General features: G+C 44.7%; 1 protein-coding gene across 1 annotated transcript in view; it reads right to left on the bottom strand.

Annotated features, from left to right (window-relative positions):
- tat (tyrosine aminotransferase) overlaps nucleotides 1-19,983 on the bottom strand; it is a 101,538-nt gene that overhangs the window by 57,825 nt on the left and 23,730 nt on the right. Inside the window, exons 5-6 of the mRNA XM_041191718.1 lie at nucleotides 14,084-14,151; nucleotides 13,639-13,797 (exon numbers count right to left, since the gene is read on the bottom strand). Of these exons, the coding sequence (XP_041047652.1) occupies nucleotides 13,639-13,797; nucleotides 14,084-14,151 (227 nt within the window). The remainder of the gene's footprint in view (nucleotides 1-13,638; nucleotides 13,798-14,083; nucleotides 14,152-19,983) is intronic.

Below are 19,983 nucleotides of genomic sequence, written 5' to 3' on the forward strand. Positions count from 1 at the left end.
GAGGATTTGAGTTCAGAAGTAGGAATGTCTCACTGCAGTTACACGGGGCCTTGGTGAGACCACACCTGGAGTATTGCGCGCAGTTTTGGTCTCTCTACCTAAGAAAGGATGTACTTGCCATGAAGGAGTGCAGCGAAGGTTCACTAGGCTGATACCAGGGATGGCAGGATTGTCGCATGAGGAGAGATTGATTCAACTGGGCCTGTATTCACTAGAGTTTAGAAGAATGAGAGGGGATCTGATTGAAACGTATAAAATGAGGAAAAATTTATTCACTCAGAGGGTGGTCAACCTGTGGAATTCTCTACCACAGAAGGCTGTGGAGGCCAGGTCACTGAGTATATTCAAGAAATAAATTGATAATTTTTTGGATATTAGGGGCATCAAGGGGTATGCAGAGAAAGTGGGAATATGGCGTTGAGATAGAGGATCAGCCATGATCATATTGAATGGCAGAGCAGTCTTGAAGGGCCGAATGGCCTACTCCTGCTCCTAGTTTCTATGTTAACAATATTGGCTAACATGAGAACCAAGAGGGAAGTTGGGTGGTCAGCAGTTTAGTGGGAAAAGGGTTGAGGGAACAGGAGGTGGGTCTCATGGACAAGATGAGCTTACGAAGGGCATGAGGGGAGATGGGAGAGATACTAGAGAGAGATGTGAGTTCAAGGTTATGGCAGGGGGAACCCTAGGAAATTTGGCTAGGTGGACTAGTAGAAAGTAGGAATGTGGAAGAGGAGGCTGATCAGGTGGTCTCAATCTTTGTGACAAAGAAGTTAATGAGCTCCTCGCACTTATCATTGGAGATAAGGAGGGAGGGAACAGGGCTGAGGGGGTTTAAGAAGTCAGTTTACAATAGAGAAAAGAAGCCAGGAATTATCTTTGCAGACTAGGATGAACTCAAGCAAGTGAGCAGTTTAGTAGACTAGAGTATGATCTGATAATGTTTTGTGTAGTCAAGTCAAATTTGGTGGTGGAAGGCAAAACCAATTGTCTGCCATATCTATTCAAGTCATAGAGTTTTACAGCACGGAAAGAGGCCCTTCGGCCCATTGTGTCTGAGCCAGTCACTATGCATCTCTTATACTTATGGGAGTGGTGAAGAGGATCATACTGGGGGGGATGGCCCAGGTGTGAAAGAGTAATGGTTTTATTAGGAACTAGCGCATCAAAGTTGGAGGTGAGGGTGTGGTTGAATAAATCAGTAGCTGCAGAAATGTTGTGGTAAATGGAGGGCTAAAGGTTAGACAGTTGGGGTTTTGAAAGTGCCACTGTAATTGAATTGGGGATAGTTTTTCCAGGGGTAGCCACAGGAGGTAGAGCTAGGATTTGGAAGGGGATGTGGGTGGAGAGTGATACAAGGAAGAGATGGCCTTATCTGTGAATAATATAATAGGAGTAATGATGTCACCTGAGATGGCAAGTGGGTGGCCATGAATATGGCTGGGGGGTTTACATGGAGGGAGAGATTAATGGATGATGAACTGGTAATGAACTCAGAGGAGAGGGAGAGCATGAGGAGTCGAGATGGCGATTGAACCCACTGAGAACGAGAAGTTGCTCAATACAGAGATTGAGGAAGGAAAGCAATAAAAATAGCTCAGTAAAAAATAAAGATAGCTCAGTGAAAAAATAAAGGTAGCTCAATGAGAGAATGTTTTATAACATCTGGATGTAGAAAACACTGAGTTGAATGAAAGGTGAGAGGGGAGGGGTGAGAGAGTGGAACAAGTTGAGATATTCAAAGGATGAGAAGGTGCCAGAGGAAAGGGGGAGTGGGTGTGGTGGGGAGGGGGTGGTGGTGTTGGTGGTGGTGTTGGGGGCGGGCGGTCAAGTCATGATGATCTGGAAGTAAGTGCAGCGCGACCACTGTGATGGTCTTAGCAGGGAAAATGGTGGAAGAGACAGCCTGGTCAACAGGCTTCATTAAAGGGGAAGGTAGGTTCACTCCTCATCCAGGTTTCTGTTAAGGCCATGATGTTGATGTAATCATCCACAATAAATTCATGGATGGCAGTAGATCATGAAAATAGATTAGCAGGAAACATAACTGGGTACCTAAAAGTGTTAATTAAATTTAAACTAGTAAATGGATGGTCAAATGAAGGGTGGGTCAGAATATGGACTTAAAAGGAGGCAGGAGATACAGAAGCATAGTGATTCAAGTAATCCACAGGTCTGGACCAGTGATCCAGAGGGTAAGAGTTCAAATCCCACAAAGGCAGCTGGGGGAGCTTAAATTGAATAAATAAATACATCTGGAATAAAAAGCTAGTCTAAGTAATGGTGACCATAATTGCTGGAAAGAAATCCATTTAGCTCGCTGATATCCTTTAGGGAAGGAAATCTGACATCATTCCCTACCCTGGGTAATGCATGTAGAGAGGCCAAGGAAAAGTGGTATGAAGATTGCTGCAAGAAATAGAAGAACTGATGAAAAGGCATAATGTGACAGCATTGCAGAAGAAAGTTAAAGCACTGACAGATAGGAGGAAAAGAATAACTACAAACTGTGGCTGTATAAGGAGGAAGGAAGGAGAACTTGTCTTTGAAAAAGAAAATGTAGAGGAATGATGGTGGAGTAAATCAGAGAGCTGTATGATGATGAAGACAGAAGTAGAATGGTACCATAGAGCCATAGAAAGGTTACAGCACAGAAGGAGGCCATTCGGCCCATCTTGTCCATGCCAGCCTGAGGACACCCAGGTACCCTTTCTAATCCCACCTTCCTGCATCCGGCCCATAACCCTGCAGCTTACAGCACTTAATGTGCAGATCCAGTTACTTTTTAAAAGAGTTTAGAGTTTCTGCCTCTACCATCAACTTGGGCAGCGAATTCCAGACACCCACTACCCTCTGCATAAAAAAGTTATTTGTCATGTCCCCCCTACACCTTCTGTCACTTATCTTGAATCTATGCCCCCTGGTTCTAAAATTCTCCACCAAGGGAAACAATTTTATCCTGTCCACTCTATCTAGTCCCCTCATAATTTTGTACACCTCAATCAAATCACCTCTCAGCCTTCTTTGTTCTCAGGAAAATAACCTCAACCTATCCAATCTCTCCTCGTAGCTACACTTTCCTAACCCTGGCAACATTCTTGTAAACCTCCTCTGCACTCTCTCCAGAGCTATTACGTCCTTCCTGTAATGTGGTGACCAGAACTGCACACAGTACTCTAGTGTTCTATACAATTCCAACATTATATCCTTACTTTTATATTCTATACCTCTGCCAATGAAGGAGAGCATTCCATATGCCTTCTTTACAACCTTGTCTACTTGAACTACTGCCTTCAGGGACTTGTGTACTTGTACGCCCAGATCTTTCACTTCATCTACCCCTCTTAGTATATTCCCATCAGAGGGAAGATAAGGACCAAAGATAATAGAGTCAGTGCAATGATCGAAAAGATGAAAGCAAAGAAAGAACCTGAATCGATGAGATATTGAAAGAATGCCTGAAAGTCCTGAATGATGTTAACATTGAAATACTGACAGATCTCTGCAACAAAATTTACAGAACAGGATTCCTACCAGAGGATCTTATGCAGTCAGTGTTTATTAAACTCCCAAAGAAACCAAATATCTAGAGTGTTCAGAGCACAAGCCTCATGAACCATGTGATGAAAATGATTCTAATAATCATTTGGAAGACAGTTAGGATTCAGACCAAAGAAAGGAACAAGAGAGGCCATCTTTAACTTGAGAGTAGTCATTGAAAGATACTGGGAAGCGCAAAACCTGTGTGTGCTACATAGACCATGAGAAGGTATTTAATAGAGTCTACCATCAGAAAATAATGGAGTGCACAGACAAACTATAAAATGACAAATGATAAAAGGACATTTCAGAATCTATACTGGAATCAATCAACAATGGTGAGATTGTCAGATAGCTTCTCAATCAAAAAAGGAGTGAAATTTCTACCCCTTATGTTTTAATAAAACCAGCTCTCATTCTTCTAAACTCCATGGAGTATAGGCCCAAACCCTTTCATCCCAGTAATCAACTAATGAGTCTTCTCTGAACTGCCTCTGCCTCCAATGCAAGTATAAACCTCCTTTAGTAATGAGACCAAAACTGCACACAATAGTTTAGGTGTGATCTCACCAGTGCCTAGTAAAATTGTAGCATATTTTTATACTCCATCCGCCTTACAATAACGGGGGCTTTGTGAGAGGGGTATTGCAATAATCATGGGTGACTTTAATCTTCATATAGATTGGATGAATCGGATTGGCAAAGATAGCCCAGGAGATAAGTTCATAGAGTGTATTTGGGACAATTTTTTAGAACAGTACATTCTAGTGCCAACCAGAGAGCAGTCTATTTTAGACCTGGTAATGTGCCATGAGACAGGATTAATTAATGACCTCATAGTAAAGGAGCCTCTAGGCAACAATGATCATAACGTGATATAATGTCACATTTAATTTGAGGGTGAGATTGTGGGCCTAAGACTGGTGTCTTAAGCTTAAATAAATGCAATTACAAAGTTATGAGGGCAGAGTTGGCTGAAGTGAACTGGGAGGAACAGTGGCAGACATTTAAGGAGATATTGCATAACTCTCAGCTAAGAAATATTCCATTGAGAAAGAAAGACTCTTTGAGAAGGATATACCATCCCTTTCTAACCAAGGATGTTAATTATAGTATCAAATTGAAAGAAAAAACAGACAGTACTGTGAAGATTAGTGGTAGGTCAGAAGATGGGGCTGATTTTCGAAATCAGCAAACAATTATTAAAAAATGAGGGAAAAATTAGAATATGAGAGAAAACTAGCTACAAATATAAAAACAATAAGAGTTCCTGTAGGTATTTAAAAAGGAAAAGAGTCACTAAAGTGAGTGTTGGTCCCTTAGAAGATGAAAATGGAGAATTAATAATGGGAAACACAGAAATGGTAGAAGATTTGAACAGGTGTTTTGTGTCTATCTTCACTACAGCAGACATAAGAAACATACCAAGAATATTTAAAAATCAAGAGCTAAAAGGAAAAGAGAATCTTAAAACAATCGCAATTACTAGGGAGAAGGTATAGGCAAACCTATTAGAACTATAGGCTGACAAGTCCCCTGGACCTGATGGCTTTCATCCTAGGCTCTTAAAAGAAGTGGCTGCAGACACAGTGGACGTTTTAGTTGTGATCTTACAAAATTCCCTAGATTTTGGAAAGGTCCAAGCAGTTGGAAAATTGCTAAATTCAAGAAAGAAGGGAGAAAGAAAGCAGGAAACTATAGCCCAGTCAGTCTAACATCTGTCATGGGGAAATGCTGGAATCCATATTAAGGAGCTAAAAGCAGGGCATTTAGAAATTGATAATACCATCAGGCAGAGTCAACATAGTTTTGTGAAAGGGAAAGTATGTTTGACAAATTTATTAGAACATAGAACATAAGAACATAAGAAATAGGAGGAGTAGGCCATTCAGCCCCTCAAGCTTGCCCCGGCATTCAATAAGATCATGACTGATCTGCCCCAGGCCTCAACTCCTCTTTCGTGCCAGCTCCTCATAACCCTCAGCTCCCTGATATTTCAAAAATCTATCTACCTCCTCTTTAAATACTTTCAGTGATCTAGCCTCCACAACTCTCCGAGGTAGAGAATTCCAGACATTCACTACTTTCTGAGAGAAGAAATTCCTTCACATCTCAGTTTTAAATGAACTTCCCCTTATTTTGTAACTATGTCCCCTAGTTCGAGATTCTCCCACTAGTGGAAACATCTTCTCAACATCTGCCCTGTCAAGCCGCCTCAGAATCTTGTACGTTTCAAAAAGATCATCCCTCATTCTTCTAAATTCTAATGAATAAAGGCCTAACCTATTTAGTTGTTTGCGATAAGTCAACCCCTTCATCCCAGGAATCAGCCTAGTGACTCTCTTTTGAAGCGCCTCCAATGCCAGAATATCTTTTCTTAAATATGGGAACCTAAAATGTACACAGTACTCCAAGTGTGGCCTCACCAATACCCTGTACAGCTGTAACATGACTTTCCTATTTTTAAACTCCAAACCCCTAGCAATACAGATCAAAATTCTATTTGCCTTCTTAATTATTTGCTACACCTGCATGATAACTTTTTGTGTTTCATGCACAAGAACACCTAGATCCCTCTGTGCTGCACTTTATTGGAGTCTCTCCATTTAAATAATAGTCTGCCTTTTGATTCTTCTACCATAGTGCACAACCTCACACGTTCCTACATTAAACTCCATCTGCCAAGTTTTTGCCCACTCATTCAACCCGTCTATATCCCCTTGCACATTCCTTATGTCCTCATCAAAACATGCCCTCCCACCTATTTTTGTATCATCAGCAAATTTGGATACATTACACTTTGTCCCCTCCTCCAAGTCATTAATATAGATAGTAAATAATTGAGACCCTAGGACTGATCCTTGTGGCCCTCCACTAGTTACATCTTTCCAACCTGAAAAAGGCCCATTAATCCCGATTTGCTGTCCTCCATGTGTTAACCACTCTTCAATCCATGCTAATACATTACCCCCAATACCGTGAGCTCTTATCTTGTGCAATAACATTCTATGTGGCACCTTGTCGAATGCCTTCTGGAAATCCAAATACACTACATCTACTGGTTCCCCTTCAACAACTCTGCTTGTTATATCCTCAAAGAACCCTAGCAAATTTGTCAAACATGATTTCCCTTTCACAAAACCATGTTGACTCTGTTTGATTGTATTTGGCTTTACTAAATGTCCTGCTATTTCTTGCTTAATAATGGTCCCTAGCATTTTCCCAACGACAGATGTTTGGCTGACTGGCCTATAATTTCCTGCATTTTGTCTCCCTCCCTACTTGAACAGTGGCATCACATTAGTGGTTTTTCGATCCGCTGGGACCCTCCCGGAATTCAGTGAGCTCTGGAATATTTCGACTAATGCCTCCACTATCTCTGCAGCCACTTCCTTTAAAACCCTTGGATGCAGACCATCAGGTCCCGGTGACATGTCTGCCATTAGCCCCATTAGTTTGTCAAATAATTTGTACCTCGTGATAGAAACTGTGACAAGATCGTTCCTCCCATTAGCACCCTGCATATCTGATATCTTTGGGATGTTTATAGTGTCCTCCACCATGAAGACAGACGCAAAATATTGGTTTAAATTATCCGCCATTTCCCTGTTCCCTGTTATCAATTCTCCAGTCGCATCCTCCAAGGGTCCCATGCTCACTTTAGCTACTCTCTTTCTTTTTATATACCTGTAGAAGCTCTTGCTGTTTGTTTTTATATTCCTTGCCAATTTACTTAAATAATCAATTTTTTCCTCTTTATTAGCTTTTTAGCCATCTGCTGCTGGTTTCTAAAAAATTCCCAATCCTCTGGCCTACCACTAGTTTTTGCCGCTTTGTATGCCTTAGTTTTGGATTGGATACTCTCCTTGACCTCCTTCGTTAACCACAGGTTGTTCATCCTTCTCATCGAGTCCTTCTTTTTGACCAGGATAAATTTTTACTGAGTGTTATGAAATATCTGCTGAAATGTCTGTCACTGCTCATCCACTGACCTTCCCCTTAGTCTATTTTCCCAGCCTGCTTTAGACAACTCTTTCTTCATACCTCTGTAATTGCCCTTATTTAAGTTGAGGACACTGGTTTGAGACCCGGGTTGATCGCCCTCAAACTGAATTTGAAATTCCACCATGTTGTGATCGCTATCCCCTAGAGGATCCTTAACTATGACATCTCTTATTGTCCCACCTCATTACACGTTACTAGATCTAAAATAGCCTGTTCCCGGGCAGATTCTGCATGTATTGCTTTAAGAAACAACCCCTGTTGCACTCTACAAATTTGTCCTCTCTGCCAATCTGATTTGTCCAGTCAATAAGCAGATTAAAATCACCCATGACAATTGTAGCGCCTTTCTTACACGCCTACATTACTTCCTGATTTATACTTTGTCCTACAGTGAGGCAACTCTTCGGGGGCCTATAGACGACTCCCACCCGTGACTTCTTCCTCTTGCTATTCCTTATTTTCACCCAAACCGATTCCACATCGTGATCTATTGCACCTATATCACTACTCACCACCACACTGATACCTTCCTTTATTAACAAAGCTACTCTTTTTCCTTTTTGCCTATTTTCCTGAAACATCGAATACTCTTGAATATTGAGTCTTGGTCACCCTGCAACCATGTCTCTGTAATAGCTATCAGGTCATACCCATTTATTTCTATTTTTGCCGTCAACTCATCTGTCTTAATACAAATGCTCTGTGCATTCAAATAAAGAGCCTTAAGCATTGACTTTTATCATCATTACTCATTCTGGTTCTAATTTCTGCTGCACACTTCTTACATTTTCTGCTCCTTCGTGTCACACTTTATCGTTCACCTCTTCACTAACCTGCAGCTCTGCTCTCTCGATTATTTTTGATTTTCTAAACTTCCCTTCAATTGAACCCTCCCTCCCACTAATTAATTTAAAGTCCTATCTACAATCCTAGTTATATGATTCACCAGGACACTGGTCCCAGCATGGTTCAAATGAAAAAACAAAAAGAAAAACAGAATTACCTGGAAAAACTCAGCAGGTCTGGCAGCATCGGCGGAGAAGAAAAGAGTTGACGTTTCGAGTCCTCATGACCCTTCGACAGAACTTGAGTTCGAGTCCAAGAAAGAGTTGAAATATAAGCTGGTTTAACGTATGTGTGTGGGGGGTGGAGAGAGAGAGAGAGAGAAGTGGATTGGGGGTGTGGTTGTAGGGACAAACAAGCAGTGATAGAAGCAGATCATCAAAAGATGTCAACAATAGTACAAAAGAACACATAGGTGTTAAAGTTAAAGTTGGTGATATTATCTAAACGAATGTGCTAATTAAGAATGGATGGCAGGGCACTCAAGGTATAGCTCTAGTGGGGGTGGGGAGAGCATAAAAGATTTAAAAAAAAATTTGAAAAAAAAAAATTTTTTTTAAAAATAATGGAAATAGGTGGGAAAAGGAAAATCTTTATAATTTATTGGAAAAAAAAGGAAGGGGGAGACAGAAAGGGGGTGGGGATGGGGGAGGGAGCTCACGACCTAAAGTTGTTGAATTCAATATTCAGTCCGGAAGGCTGTAAAGTGCCTAGTCGGAAGATGAGGTGTTGTTCCTCCAGTTTGTGTTGGGCTTCACTGGAACAATGCAGCAAGCCAAGGACAGACATGTGGACAAGAGAGCAGGGTGGAGTGTTAAAATGGCAAGCAACAGGGAGGTTTGGGTCATTCTTGCGGACAGACCGCAGGTGTTCTGCAAAGCGGTCGCCCAGTTTACGTTTGGTCTCTCCAATGTAGAGGAGACCACATTGGGAGCAACGAATGCAGTAGACTAAGTTGGGGGAAATGCAAGTGAAATGCTGCTTCACTTGAAAGGAGTGTTTGGGTCCTTGGACGGTGAGGAGAGAGGAAGTGAAGGGGCAGGTGTTGCATCTTTTGCGTGGGCATGGGGTGGTGCCATAGGAGGGGGTTGAGGAGTAGGGGGTGATGGAGGAGTGGACCAGGGTGTCCCGGAGGGAGCGATCCCTACGGAATGCCGATGGGGGGGTGAAGGGAAGATGTGTTTGGTGGTGGCATCATGCTGGAGTTGGCGGAAATGGCGGAGGATGATCCTTTGAATGCGGAGGCTGGTGGGGTGATAAGTGAGGACAAGGGGGACCCTATCATGTTTCTGGGAGGGAGGAGGAGGCGTGAGGGCGGATGCGCGGGAGATGGGCCGGACACGGTTGAGGGCCCTGTCAACGACCGTGGGTGGAAAACCTCGGTTAAGGAAGAAGGAGGACATGTCAGAGGAACTGTTTTTGAAGGTAGCATCATCGGAACAGATGCGACGGAGGCGAAGGAACTGAGAGAATGGGATGGAGTCCTTACAGGAAGCGGGGTGTGAGGAGCTGTAGTCGAGATAGCTGTGGGAGTCGGTGGGTTTGTAATGGATATTGGTGGACAGTCTATCACCAGAGATTGAGACAGAGAGGTCAAGGAAGGGAAGGGAAGTGTCAGAGATGGACCACGTGAAAATGATGGAGGGGTGGAGATTGGAAGCAAAATTAATAAATTTTTCCAAGTCCCGACGAGAGCATGAAGCGGCACCGAAGTAATCATCGATGTACCGGAGAAAGAGTTGTGGAAGGGGGCCGGAGTAGGACTGGAACAAGGAATGTTCCACATACCCCATAAAGAGACAGGCATAGCTGGGGCCCATGCGGGTACCCATAGCCACACCTTTTATTTGGAGGAAGTGAGAGGAGTTGAAGGAGAAATTGTTCAGCGTGAGAACAAGTTCAGCCAGACGGAGGAGAGTAGTGGTGGATGGGGATTGTTCGGGCCTCTGTTCGAGGAAGAAGCTAAGGGCCCTCAGACCATCCTGGTGGGGGATGGAGGTGTAGAGGGATTGGACGTCCATGGTGAAGAGGAAGCGGTTGGGGCCAGGGAACTGGAAATTGTTGATGTGAAGTAAGGTGTCAGAGGAATCACGGATGTAGGTGGGAAGGGACTGGACAAGGGGAGAGAGAAGGGAGTCAAGATAACGAGAAATGAGTTCTGTGGGGCAGGAGCAAGCTGAGACGATCGGTCTACCGGGGCAGTTCTGTTTGTGGATTTTGGGTTGCAGATAGAAGCGGGTCGTCCGAGGTTGGGCGACTATCAGGTTGGAAGCTGTGGGAGGGAGATCCCCAGAGGAGATGAGGTCAGTGACAGTCCTGGAAACAATGACTTGATGTTCAGTGGTGGGGTCATGGTCCAGGGAGAGGTAGGAGGAAGTGTCTGCGAGTTGACGCTCAGCCTCCGCGAGGTAGAGGTCAGTGCGCCAGACAACAACAGCACCACCCTTGTCAGCGGGTTTGATGACAATGTCAGGGTTGGACCTGAGAGAATGGAGTGCAGTAAGTTCAGAGAGAGACAGGTTAGAATCCTCCTTAACCACCTGCCCCTCACCTTGGACTTATGCCGCCTTGTGACTGACCCTTCAACTAAGGGGAACAGCTGCTCCCTATCCACCCTGTCCATGCCCCTCATAATCTTGTACACCTTGATCAGGTCACCCCTCAGTCTTCTCTGCTCCAACGAAAACAACCCAAGTCTATCCAACCTCTCTTCATAACTTAAATGTCTCATCCCAGGCAACATCCTGGTGAATCTCCTCTGCACCCCCTCCAGTGCAATCACATCCTTCCTATAATGTGGTGACCAGAACTGCACACAGTACTCCAGCTGTGGCCTCACCAAGGTTCTATACAACGCCAACATCCTCCCTACTTTTGTAATCGGGTGGTGGTTTTCCCATCTTGTTCTTGTGTGCTTAACTCTGGCACTAGGCAGACAACACAGCCTTCTGGACTCACACTCTGTTGCAGAGAACATTATCTATCTCTCTAACTATAGAGCAACTATGCTATACAGCAACATTCATTTTTGTTCTCCCTACTTGAATGACCTCCAATGCTATGGTCATTTTGCTCATCCTCCCTGCTCTTGTCCACACAAATTGTAAATGCTCAAACCTGTTGTATAAATGCAAGCGCTTAGGCTTTTCCATTACTATCTTCTTAATTCCCATACCTGTCTCTCTTACAGTAATACCCTCCTGTCCCTGACCATGGACCAAATCCGAAGTACCTAACCCAAGTGATGTGACTGTCTCTTAGAACAAAGTGTCTAGGTAACCTTGCCTCTCCCTGAAGTGTTGCCATGTCTGAAGTTCAGACTCCAACTTATCAACTCTGAGACAAAGAGCCTCAATCTGCAGACACTTCCTGCAGTTGTGGTTGCTCTGGATCATAATGGTGTCCACCAGTTCCCACATACTACAGCTGCAACACATCACCTCCCCTTCCATCTTTATTTTGTTTTATTTAACTAATCAGGTTTCAATTTTAGAAATATCACTCAATGGTTATTTGTAGTTATATTAAGTAGTTTAACTAGTTAAGACTGCTGTCGAAGGAGCCTTGGTGTAAGATGCACTGCAGGAATTCACCAAGGCTCCTTCGACAGCACCTTCCAAAACCATGACCACTACCATCTAGAAGGTCAAAGGCAGCAGATGGCTGGAAGCACCACCACCTGGAAGTTCACTCACCATCCTGACTTGGAAATATATCACTGTTCCTTCACTGTCGCTGGGTCAAAATCCAGGAACTCACTCCCTAACAGCACTGTGGGTGTACCTATACCACATGGACTGCAGCGGTTCAAGAAGGCAGCTCACCATCACCTCCTCAAGGGCAATAGGGATGGACAATAAATGCTGGTCCAGCCAGGGAAGCCGACATCCATGAATGAATAAATTTTTTAGAAATTTAATGCAATACTTATATTTCCCCAGCATCAGTTTAAACTACTGCTGCAGTAAATTAATGACTCTAAACTGCTGTGCTTATACTCTTATTAATTCACTTCCTGTTTTGGTTACCCGATAGAAATTTTTAATTTCTCAGTTTAGAGTTTAAAGAGATTTTACTAATCTCCCCTGCATTACTTTCTGTGATTTATTCTAAACACTACCATTAACATTAACATTTGTCATTTATATAAACGACATAGATGACAATGTGGGGGGTAGGATTAGTAAGTTTGTGGATCACACAAAGCTTGGCCGGGTGGTTAACAGCGAGGTTGAATGTCTTGGGCTACAGGAAGATATAGACAGGTCAAATGTGCAGATAAGTAGCAGATGGAATTTAACCCTGAAAAGTGAGAGGTGATACACTTTGGAAGGAATAATTTGACAAGGAAGTATTCAATGAACGGCATGGCACTAGGAAGTTCTGACGAACAAAGGGACCTTGGCGTGTGCGTCCATAGATCTCTGAAGGCGGAGGGCATATTAGTGGGGTGGTGAAAAAGGCATATGGGACACTTGCCTTTATCAATCAAGGCAAAGATTACAAAAGTAGGAAGATCATGTTGGAGTTCTTTAGAACCTTGGTGAGGCCACATTTGGAGTACTGTGTGCAGTTCTGGTCGCCACATTATAGGAAGGATGTGATTGCACTGGAGGGAGTGCAGAGGAGATTCACCAGGATGTTGCCTGGGATGAAACATTTAAGTTATGAAGAGAGGTTGGATAGACTTGGGTTGTTTTCGTTGGAGCAGAGAAAACTGAGGGGCGACCTGATCGAGGTGTACAAGGTTATGAGGGTGGATAGGGAGCAGCTGTTCCCCTTAGTTGAAGGGTCAGTCACAAGGGGGCATAAGTTCAAGGTGAAGGGCAGGAGGTTTAGGGGGGATGTGAGGAAAAATTTTTTTACCCAGAGGATGGTGACGGTCTGGAATGCACTGCCTGGGAGGGTGGTGGAGGCGGGTTGCCTCACATCCTTTAAAAAGTCCCTGGATGAGCACTTGGCATGTCATAACATTCAAGGCTATGGGCCAAGTGCTGGTAAATGGGATTAGGTAGGGAGGTCAGGTGCTTCTCATGTGTCAGTGCAGACTCGATGGGTTGAAGGGCCTCTTCTGCACTGTGATTCTGTGATTCCCATAAACCAAGTCTCAACAGTGGTCTCTTTTGCAGAGCTGTTGGGAATCCCCTTCCATTGTGTGAGGTGGAGAGACATCAGCCCAGCAGATAATGTTACCAGATCCAGGACCATTCAACCCACAACTCATACTTTCTTTACACTATTGTTACGTACCAGCAAGTTGTAGTGTTTGACCTCAATGCCCAGTGACACTGCCAGTGTTTTATAGAGAGAGAAGCCAGGCCTGGGAATCAGGATGTTTTGGCCTGGATTTGCCAAGACAGAGATGGCCAGTTCAATGGCCTGACTGCAGCCGCTTGTCAAAATCACATCCTAAGAATTAAAAGGCATTTGGTATGAATCAAACTAATTAATTGCATGTTATCTGTTTATAAATAGCAAATAAGAAATACATGGGGTGCTTTAACCACAACAATATTTACATTTACGACGGCATCAGACATGCCCCTCACTGTCACCCACCCTCCCCGCATCCCCACCCCAGACACCACTTCTTCCCCTACATCTCTCCTTCTCCCAAAACCCCCTTCCCTTCCCTCTCCTACCTCCCTCCCCAACTCCATCCCCCACCACAAAACCTAATGTTGCTGGATCTTACCTTTGCCTCGAGAGGTGACTCAGGGCAGCTGTAAAAATTTGCCACTGCATCCCTGCTGCTCTGATAGCCTGCACAGAAAGAAGCCGAAATGAGTAAAGAACAAATGAGCATTCCAACCTTTCCTCAGCCATTTTACACAAGTTAATTCATCTCTCCTCTACAAGACAAGAAATTTAAGGCTTTTGAGAAGAAAGATGCTTGGAAACCCTGGAAATCCTGTGGCCTTAACCTTGAAAAATCAAGTGTTCAGAAAACCTAGAAGTAGATGTTCTGAAGAGATCAGGAAGTAACTAAGCAAAGCTAAATAAATTGAAGGATAATAGTATTACTGTTGAATCAGCTGTTGGATCTAGCACTGACACCAAAGACAAATTGAGCAATTTAACAGTAGTTCAGTGTCCTTCCTGTTCATACTATTTCATAAATGATTTTCATATAACATTTGCTGATCACATTGAGCCATATAATCCAATGGCAAATAAAAAGATTAAACAACTTTTAATAAGATCTCAATCAATTATGCAGATAGGCTGTGGAATGATTTTAATTTAGACAGATGTGCAGTAATGCAGATTGGAACAGAAACCAAAAACTTTGGTGAATTGAAAAGAAATAGATGAGAAATTAGAACAAAAATTCATGCACTGCCAACCATTCATGAAGGGCATTTAGTGAACTTTAGACTCAATGGGCAGAATTTTATGAGCCCTGAGCTGGTGGGAACAGAGGTTGGGCTGCCTCGGGTGACTCCCTGACATCATACAGCTGCTGGCCAAACCTCCCAGATGAAGGTGTTCAGACTGATCATATTTACACTGAATGGAGGTGGGCAGGTAATTAACGCTGTTAATCAGCCAACTGACAGTGATTTTTCCAACAATTTGGGCTTTTATGGAGTGTCAGTGTCTCACGAGGAAGTGAATGGTGGGGATAGGCACCATTGCTTGCAGCTGTGTGGCAAAGAAACAAAGGCTGGCAAGTTTGCAGGTTAAGCAGAGAGTGAGGCCAGAGTGAAGGGCTGCAAGTAGATGGATGTCTCCCAGATATACTGCAGTCATTTTTTTTTTATTTGTTCACGGGATGTGGCCAGCATTTATTGCCCATTCCTAATTGCCCTTGTTCAGGGGGCATTTAGTCAACCACATTGTGGGTCTGGAATCAGATGTAGGCCAGACCAAGTATGGACAGCAGGTTTCCTAAAGGACATTAGATGGGTTTTTAGGACAATCAGCAATGGTTTCACGGTCACCACCAGACTTTTAATTCCAGATTTTTTTTTTATTGAATTCAATTTTCACCATCTGCTGTGGCAGGATTTGAACACAGGTCCACAGGGCATTACCCTGAGTCTCTGGAATACTGGTCCAGTAAAAATACCGCTATGCCATCGCCTCCCCAAAAAATGGAGGCAGGATTAGCTGCTTGAGAGCCTCATTGCTGTGTAGGCTTCATTTGCCAATGGCGACTCTACATTCAGGCTTTGAATCTTTCAGTGAGGAGGAGAGTGGTATAGAAATGGGAATGCAACCACATGGAATGCCTGTGCTGTGGCCTTGGGACCTGCTGTGGGTTGGGGAAGTGATGGGACTTGGAAGAGGAGGGCACAAGTGGATAAACGGGCAGCCTCGTGGTCGCAGATGGAGCTACCCAGCTTAAAGTCTATCAAAGAATCAACTTCATGGAGATGTCGGAGCAGCAATATCTCTGAAAGCTGGGTCTCTCCCAGCAGATGCTGGCAGAATGCTGCAACAGAAGCTGAGACCCTAGGGAAGTGCCAAAGGTCACAATGGTGCTCAACCTTTTTGACTGTAGTTCATTCCAGGGATTGTCTTGCGATCTATGTGCCATCTCTTAGTCAGCGGCCCATGGCTGCATAAAGCAGTTGATAGATGACACATAACGTTGGGCTGGCTGTATGTCAGGCTTATCACCGATCAAGGCAATCTCGCTGATTCCCTCAGGTCCAGCAGGTGATTGGCTGCTCTCATGTGACCATCAAGGCTTCCTCAGAGCAGCCAGGGTCCTTTTTGATTAGGAATGGGATCCACTCATTGACTGTTCAAGACATCTTTGACCACTGTAAATGGATCCTGCAGGTATGAGGGAGGTATCCAGGAGGCCACCATGATGCATTTTTCCAGTCCCAAGTGCCTCAGCTCTTCAACTGAACACTTTCATGGCTGCATCCTGAGGGTCAAGGGGTGTCCACTGAAGATATGGCTGCTGACACCTGTATTCAACCCCAACCCATATACCACCGCTGCCATGTCACTACTAAGGCAACATCGAGGTTTAGATACTTTGATAGATCTGGGAATGCCCTGTGATACACATGCTCAAGGACATCCTGATCATTGTTATATGCTATGCCTTGCACAACCTGGCGCTCCAGAGGGGAGTAGCGCTGGGGCTGAGGGTCACAATGGGCATGGCACCTCAGAGAAGGATGAGCTTGAGGCACCTCAACAACTGCCAGCCAGTGAAGGTGGTACCAGGTCTGTGGGCAGTGACATGCATACCAGGGAGAATTGTGACTCTCTCATCAGCACACACTTCTCATGAGTTTCAGTGCACAGGGTCACCAAAACATTAAATCCTCTCTCTGAGGCATTGTTGTCCTTTCATCAAACGCCTTTACCATTTCTGGCCGTGTCAGCATAACATGCCAAGCCCTTCTGACAGCAACGGCACTCATGAGGCATTTACCTTTACACACTGTCTATCTAATTGCAACCTCATCTGGTTAGGGCCAATTGTTGCAGAGATAAACATTAATGACTGCATCACTGTACCTTTAACTCTTATCAAACATGTAATGCTGCTGCATTGAGCAAAGAAGTATCACCCAGTGAAACTGCAAGTGCTAGACAGTGCTTTTATATGCTCACTTGCAGCTACTGTTACAGGGTGTTCACCTTGCACCTGCAGTTGATGTGGGGGCAGCCTGCTGCCTATCTTGCCATGGCGCATGAGATGGCTGAGGCTTGTGTCCAATGAGTACCTGAGCCCCACAAGGGCCTAACGCATTCAGGGCCACCTGTACCCGTGCAGGGGCCATTTCAGTCATCAGACCAGCATGCAGTATTGGTGTCTCTGTCAAAGGGAGCCACTGATCTGCCTTCAGCGACCACAGAACCTTAAAGGAAGCTCCCTTTGCTTTCAGCCTGCTCATCCTCAGCCTTTTAAAGCCCCACATGCACTGCCATACTTGCCTGGAGTGGTTCAACTCCTGGTAACAGGGAGATGCATGGCTGGCCCATCTGGATGACCTATCCTTCCACACATCTGAGGCAATTAGGTTCTGCGTGCACCCCCTGATCCACTCAATGCTAATGTTCATGTGTCTCTCCATGAGGTCAACACTCTCACAATGGACAAGGCCAGGCAATCACCCTGAGATAAGGCGTCACTCATGGCATGGATTGATTCTTCCATTGACTAGGAATGTACAGCCTCTGGAAACTCTGACAGATATTTATAGGTTTCATGCTGCTGCTGAAGGATCTGCTGATGACACCCAAGGCTGATCATGCAGAGCATCACTGGGCCTTTCCTTACCCCTCCAAGGGGAAGTGGCCATCACTGTCACTGTCTCCATTACTTCCTCCTATGATGCATCTGTGCATTGCTCAGCAGCTGGTGCCACCCATTCTACACGCATGACAATGGCCACCAGCAGAAGTGAGCTGGACAGAAGTAAGGGAGTCCTCTCAGATGGCAGTGGATCCACTGAGATGTCCGCATCTGACTCACTGATTCTTGCTGGGGAGACATGATTTATGTGAAAGAGCTGCTCCTTCAGCCATTGCTGATGATGCCGCTGTTGATCAGGAGCTTTCAGCAGCATGAAAGGCCCGCACTGGGTGCCACAGCTCACATCCGGCTGAAGGAATGATGGATACAACCATCATTCAATCACTCTCCATGGGCTCCACACATGCCTTGCCCTCAGCAATAGGCTGCCCTGCACTGACCCATAAGATCTCCATCATGTCCTCTTCCATCTGCATCACTACAACGTTTACATTTTTCAAATTGATTTGTGGTATGTGAGCATCACTGACAAGGCCAGCATTTATTACCAATCCCTAACTGCCCTTCTTGAACCGCTGCAGTCCATGTGCTGTAGGTACACCCGCAGTACTGTTAGGGAGGGAGTTCCAGGATTTTGACCCAGCGACAGTGAAGGAACAGTGATATATTTCCAAATCAGGTTGGTGCGTGGCTTGGAGGGGAACTTCCAGGTGTGGGTGTTCCCATCTATCAGCTGCTTTTGTCCTTCTAGATGGTACAGGTCGCAAGTTTAGAAAGTGTTGTCTAAGGAGGTTTGACAAGTTCCTGCAGTGCATCTTGTAGATGGTACACACTGCTGCCACTATGTGTTGGTGGTGGAAAGAGTGTATGTTTGTGGATGTGGTGCCAATTGCCTTGGATGGTGTCAAACTTCTTGAGTGTTGTTGGAGCTGCACTCATCCAGGCAAGTGGAGAATATTCCATCACACACCTGACTTGTGCCTTATAGATGGTGGACAGGCTTTGAGGAGTCAGGAGGTGAGTTACTTGTCGCACGATTCCTAGCCTCTGACCTGCTCTTGTAGCCACAGTATTTATATAGCTAATCCAGTTCAGTTTCTGGTCAATGGTAACCCCAGGATGTTGATAGATGGGGATTCATTGATGGTAATGCCACTGAATGTCAAGGGGCGATGGTTGGATTCTCTCTTGTTGGAGATGGTCATTGCCTGACACTTGTGTGGCGTGAATGTTACTAGCTACTTGTTAGCACAAGCCTGAATATTGTCCCAGCCTTGTTGCATATGGGCATGGACTGCTTCAGTATCTGAGGAGTCATGAATTGTGCTGAACATTGTGCAATCATCAGCAAACATCCCCACTTCTGATCTTATGATGGAAGGAAGGTCATTGATGAAGCAGCTGAAAATGGTTGGGCCAAGGACACTACCCTGAGGAACTCCTGCAGTAATGTCCTGGAACTGAGATAACTGACCTCCAACATCCACAACCACCTTCCTTTGTGCTAGGTTTGACTCTAACCAGCAGAGAGATGTCCCCTGATTCCAATTCACTCCAGTTTTGCTCGGGCTCCTTGATGTCACACTCGGTCAAATGTGGCCTTGATGTCAAGGGCAGTCACTCTCACCTCACCTCTGGAGTTCAGCTCTTTTGTCCATGTTTGAACCAAGGCTGTAATGAGGTCAGGGAGCTGAGTGGCCCTGGCGGAACCCAAACTGGGCATCAGTGAGTAGGTTATTGCTAAGCAAATGCTGCTTGATAGCACTGTTGATGACCCCTTCTATTACTTTACTGACGATTGAGAGTAGACTGATGGGGCGGTAATTGGCCGGGTTGGATTTGTCCTCCTTTTTGTGTACAGGACATACCTGGGCAATTTTCCACATAGCCGAGTAGATGCCAGTGTTGTAGCTGTATTGGAGCAGCTTGGCTAGGGACGTGGCAAGTTCTGGAGTATAAGCCTTCATTACTATTGCTGGAATATTTTCAATGCTCATAGCCTTTGCAGTATCCAGTGCCTTCAGCCGTTTCTTGATATCATGTGGAGTGAATTGAATTGGCTGAAGACTGGCATCTGTGATGCTGGGGACCTCCGGAGGAGGCCGAGATGGATCATCCACTCAGCACTTCTGGCTGAAGATTGTAGCAAATGCTTCAGCCTTATCTTTCCCACTGATGTGCTGGGCTCCCCCATCATTGAGGATGGGGATATTTGTGGAGCCTCCTCCTCCAGTGAATTGTTTAATTGTCCACCACCATTCACGACTGGATGTGGCAGGACTGCAAAGCTTAGATTTGATCCGTTGGTTGTGGAATCACTTAGCTCTGTCTATCACTTGCTTCTTATGCTGTTTGACATGCAAGTT

Source organism: Carcharodon carcharias, chromosome 7, assembly GCF_017639515.1.
Source record: "Carcharodon carcharias isolate sCarCar2 chromosome 7, sCarCar2.pri, whole genome shotgun sequence".
Lineage (NCBI taxonomy): Eukaryota > Metazoa > Chordata > Chondrichthyes > Lamniformes > Lamnidae > Carcharodon > Carcharodon carcharias.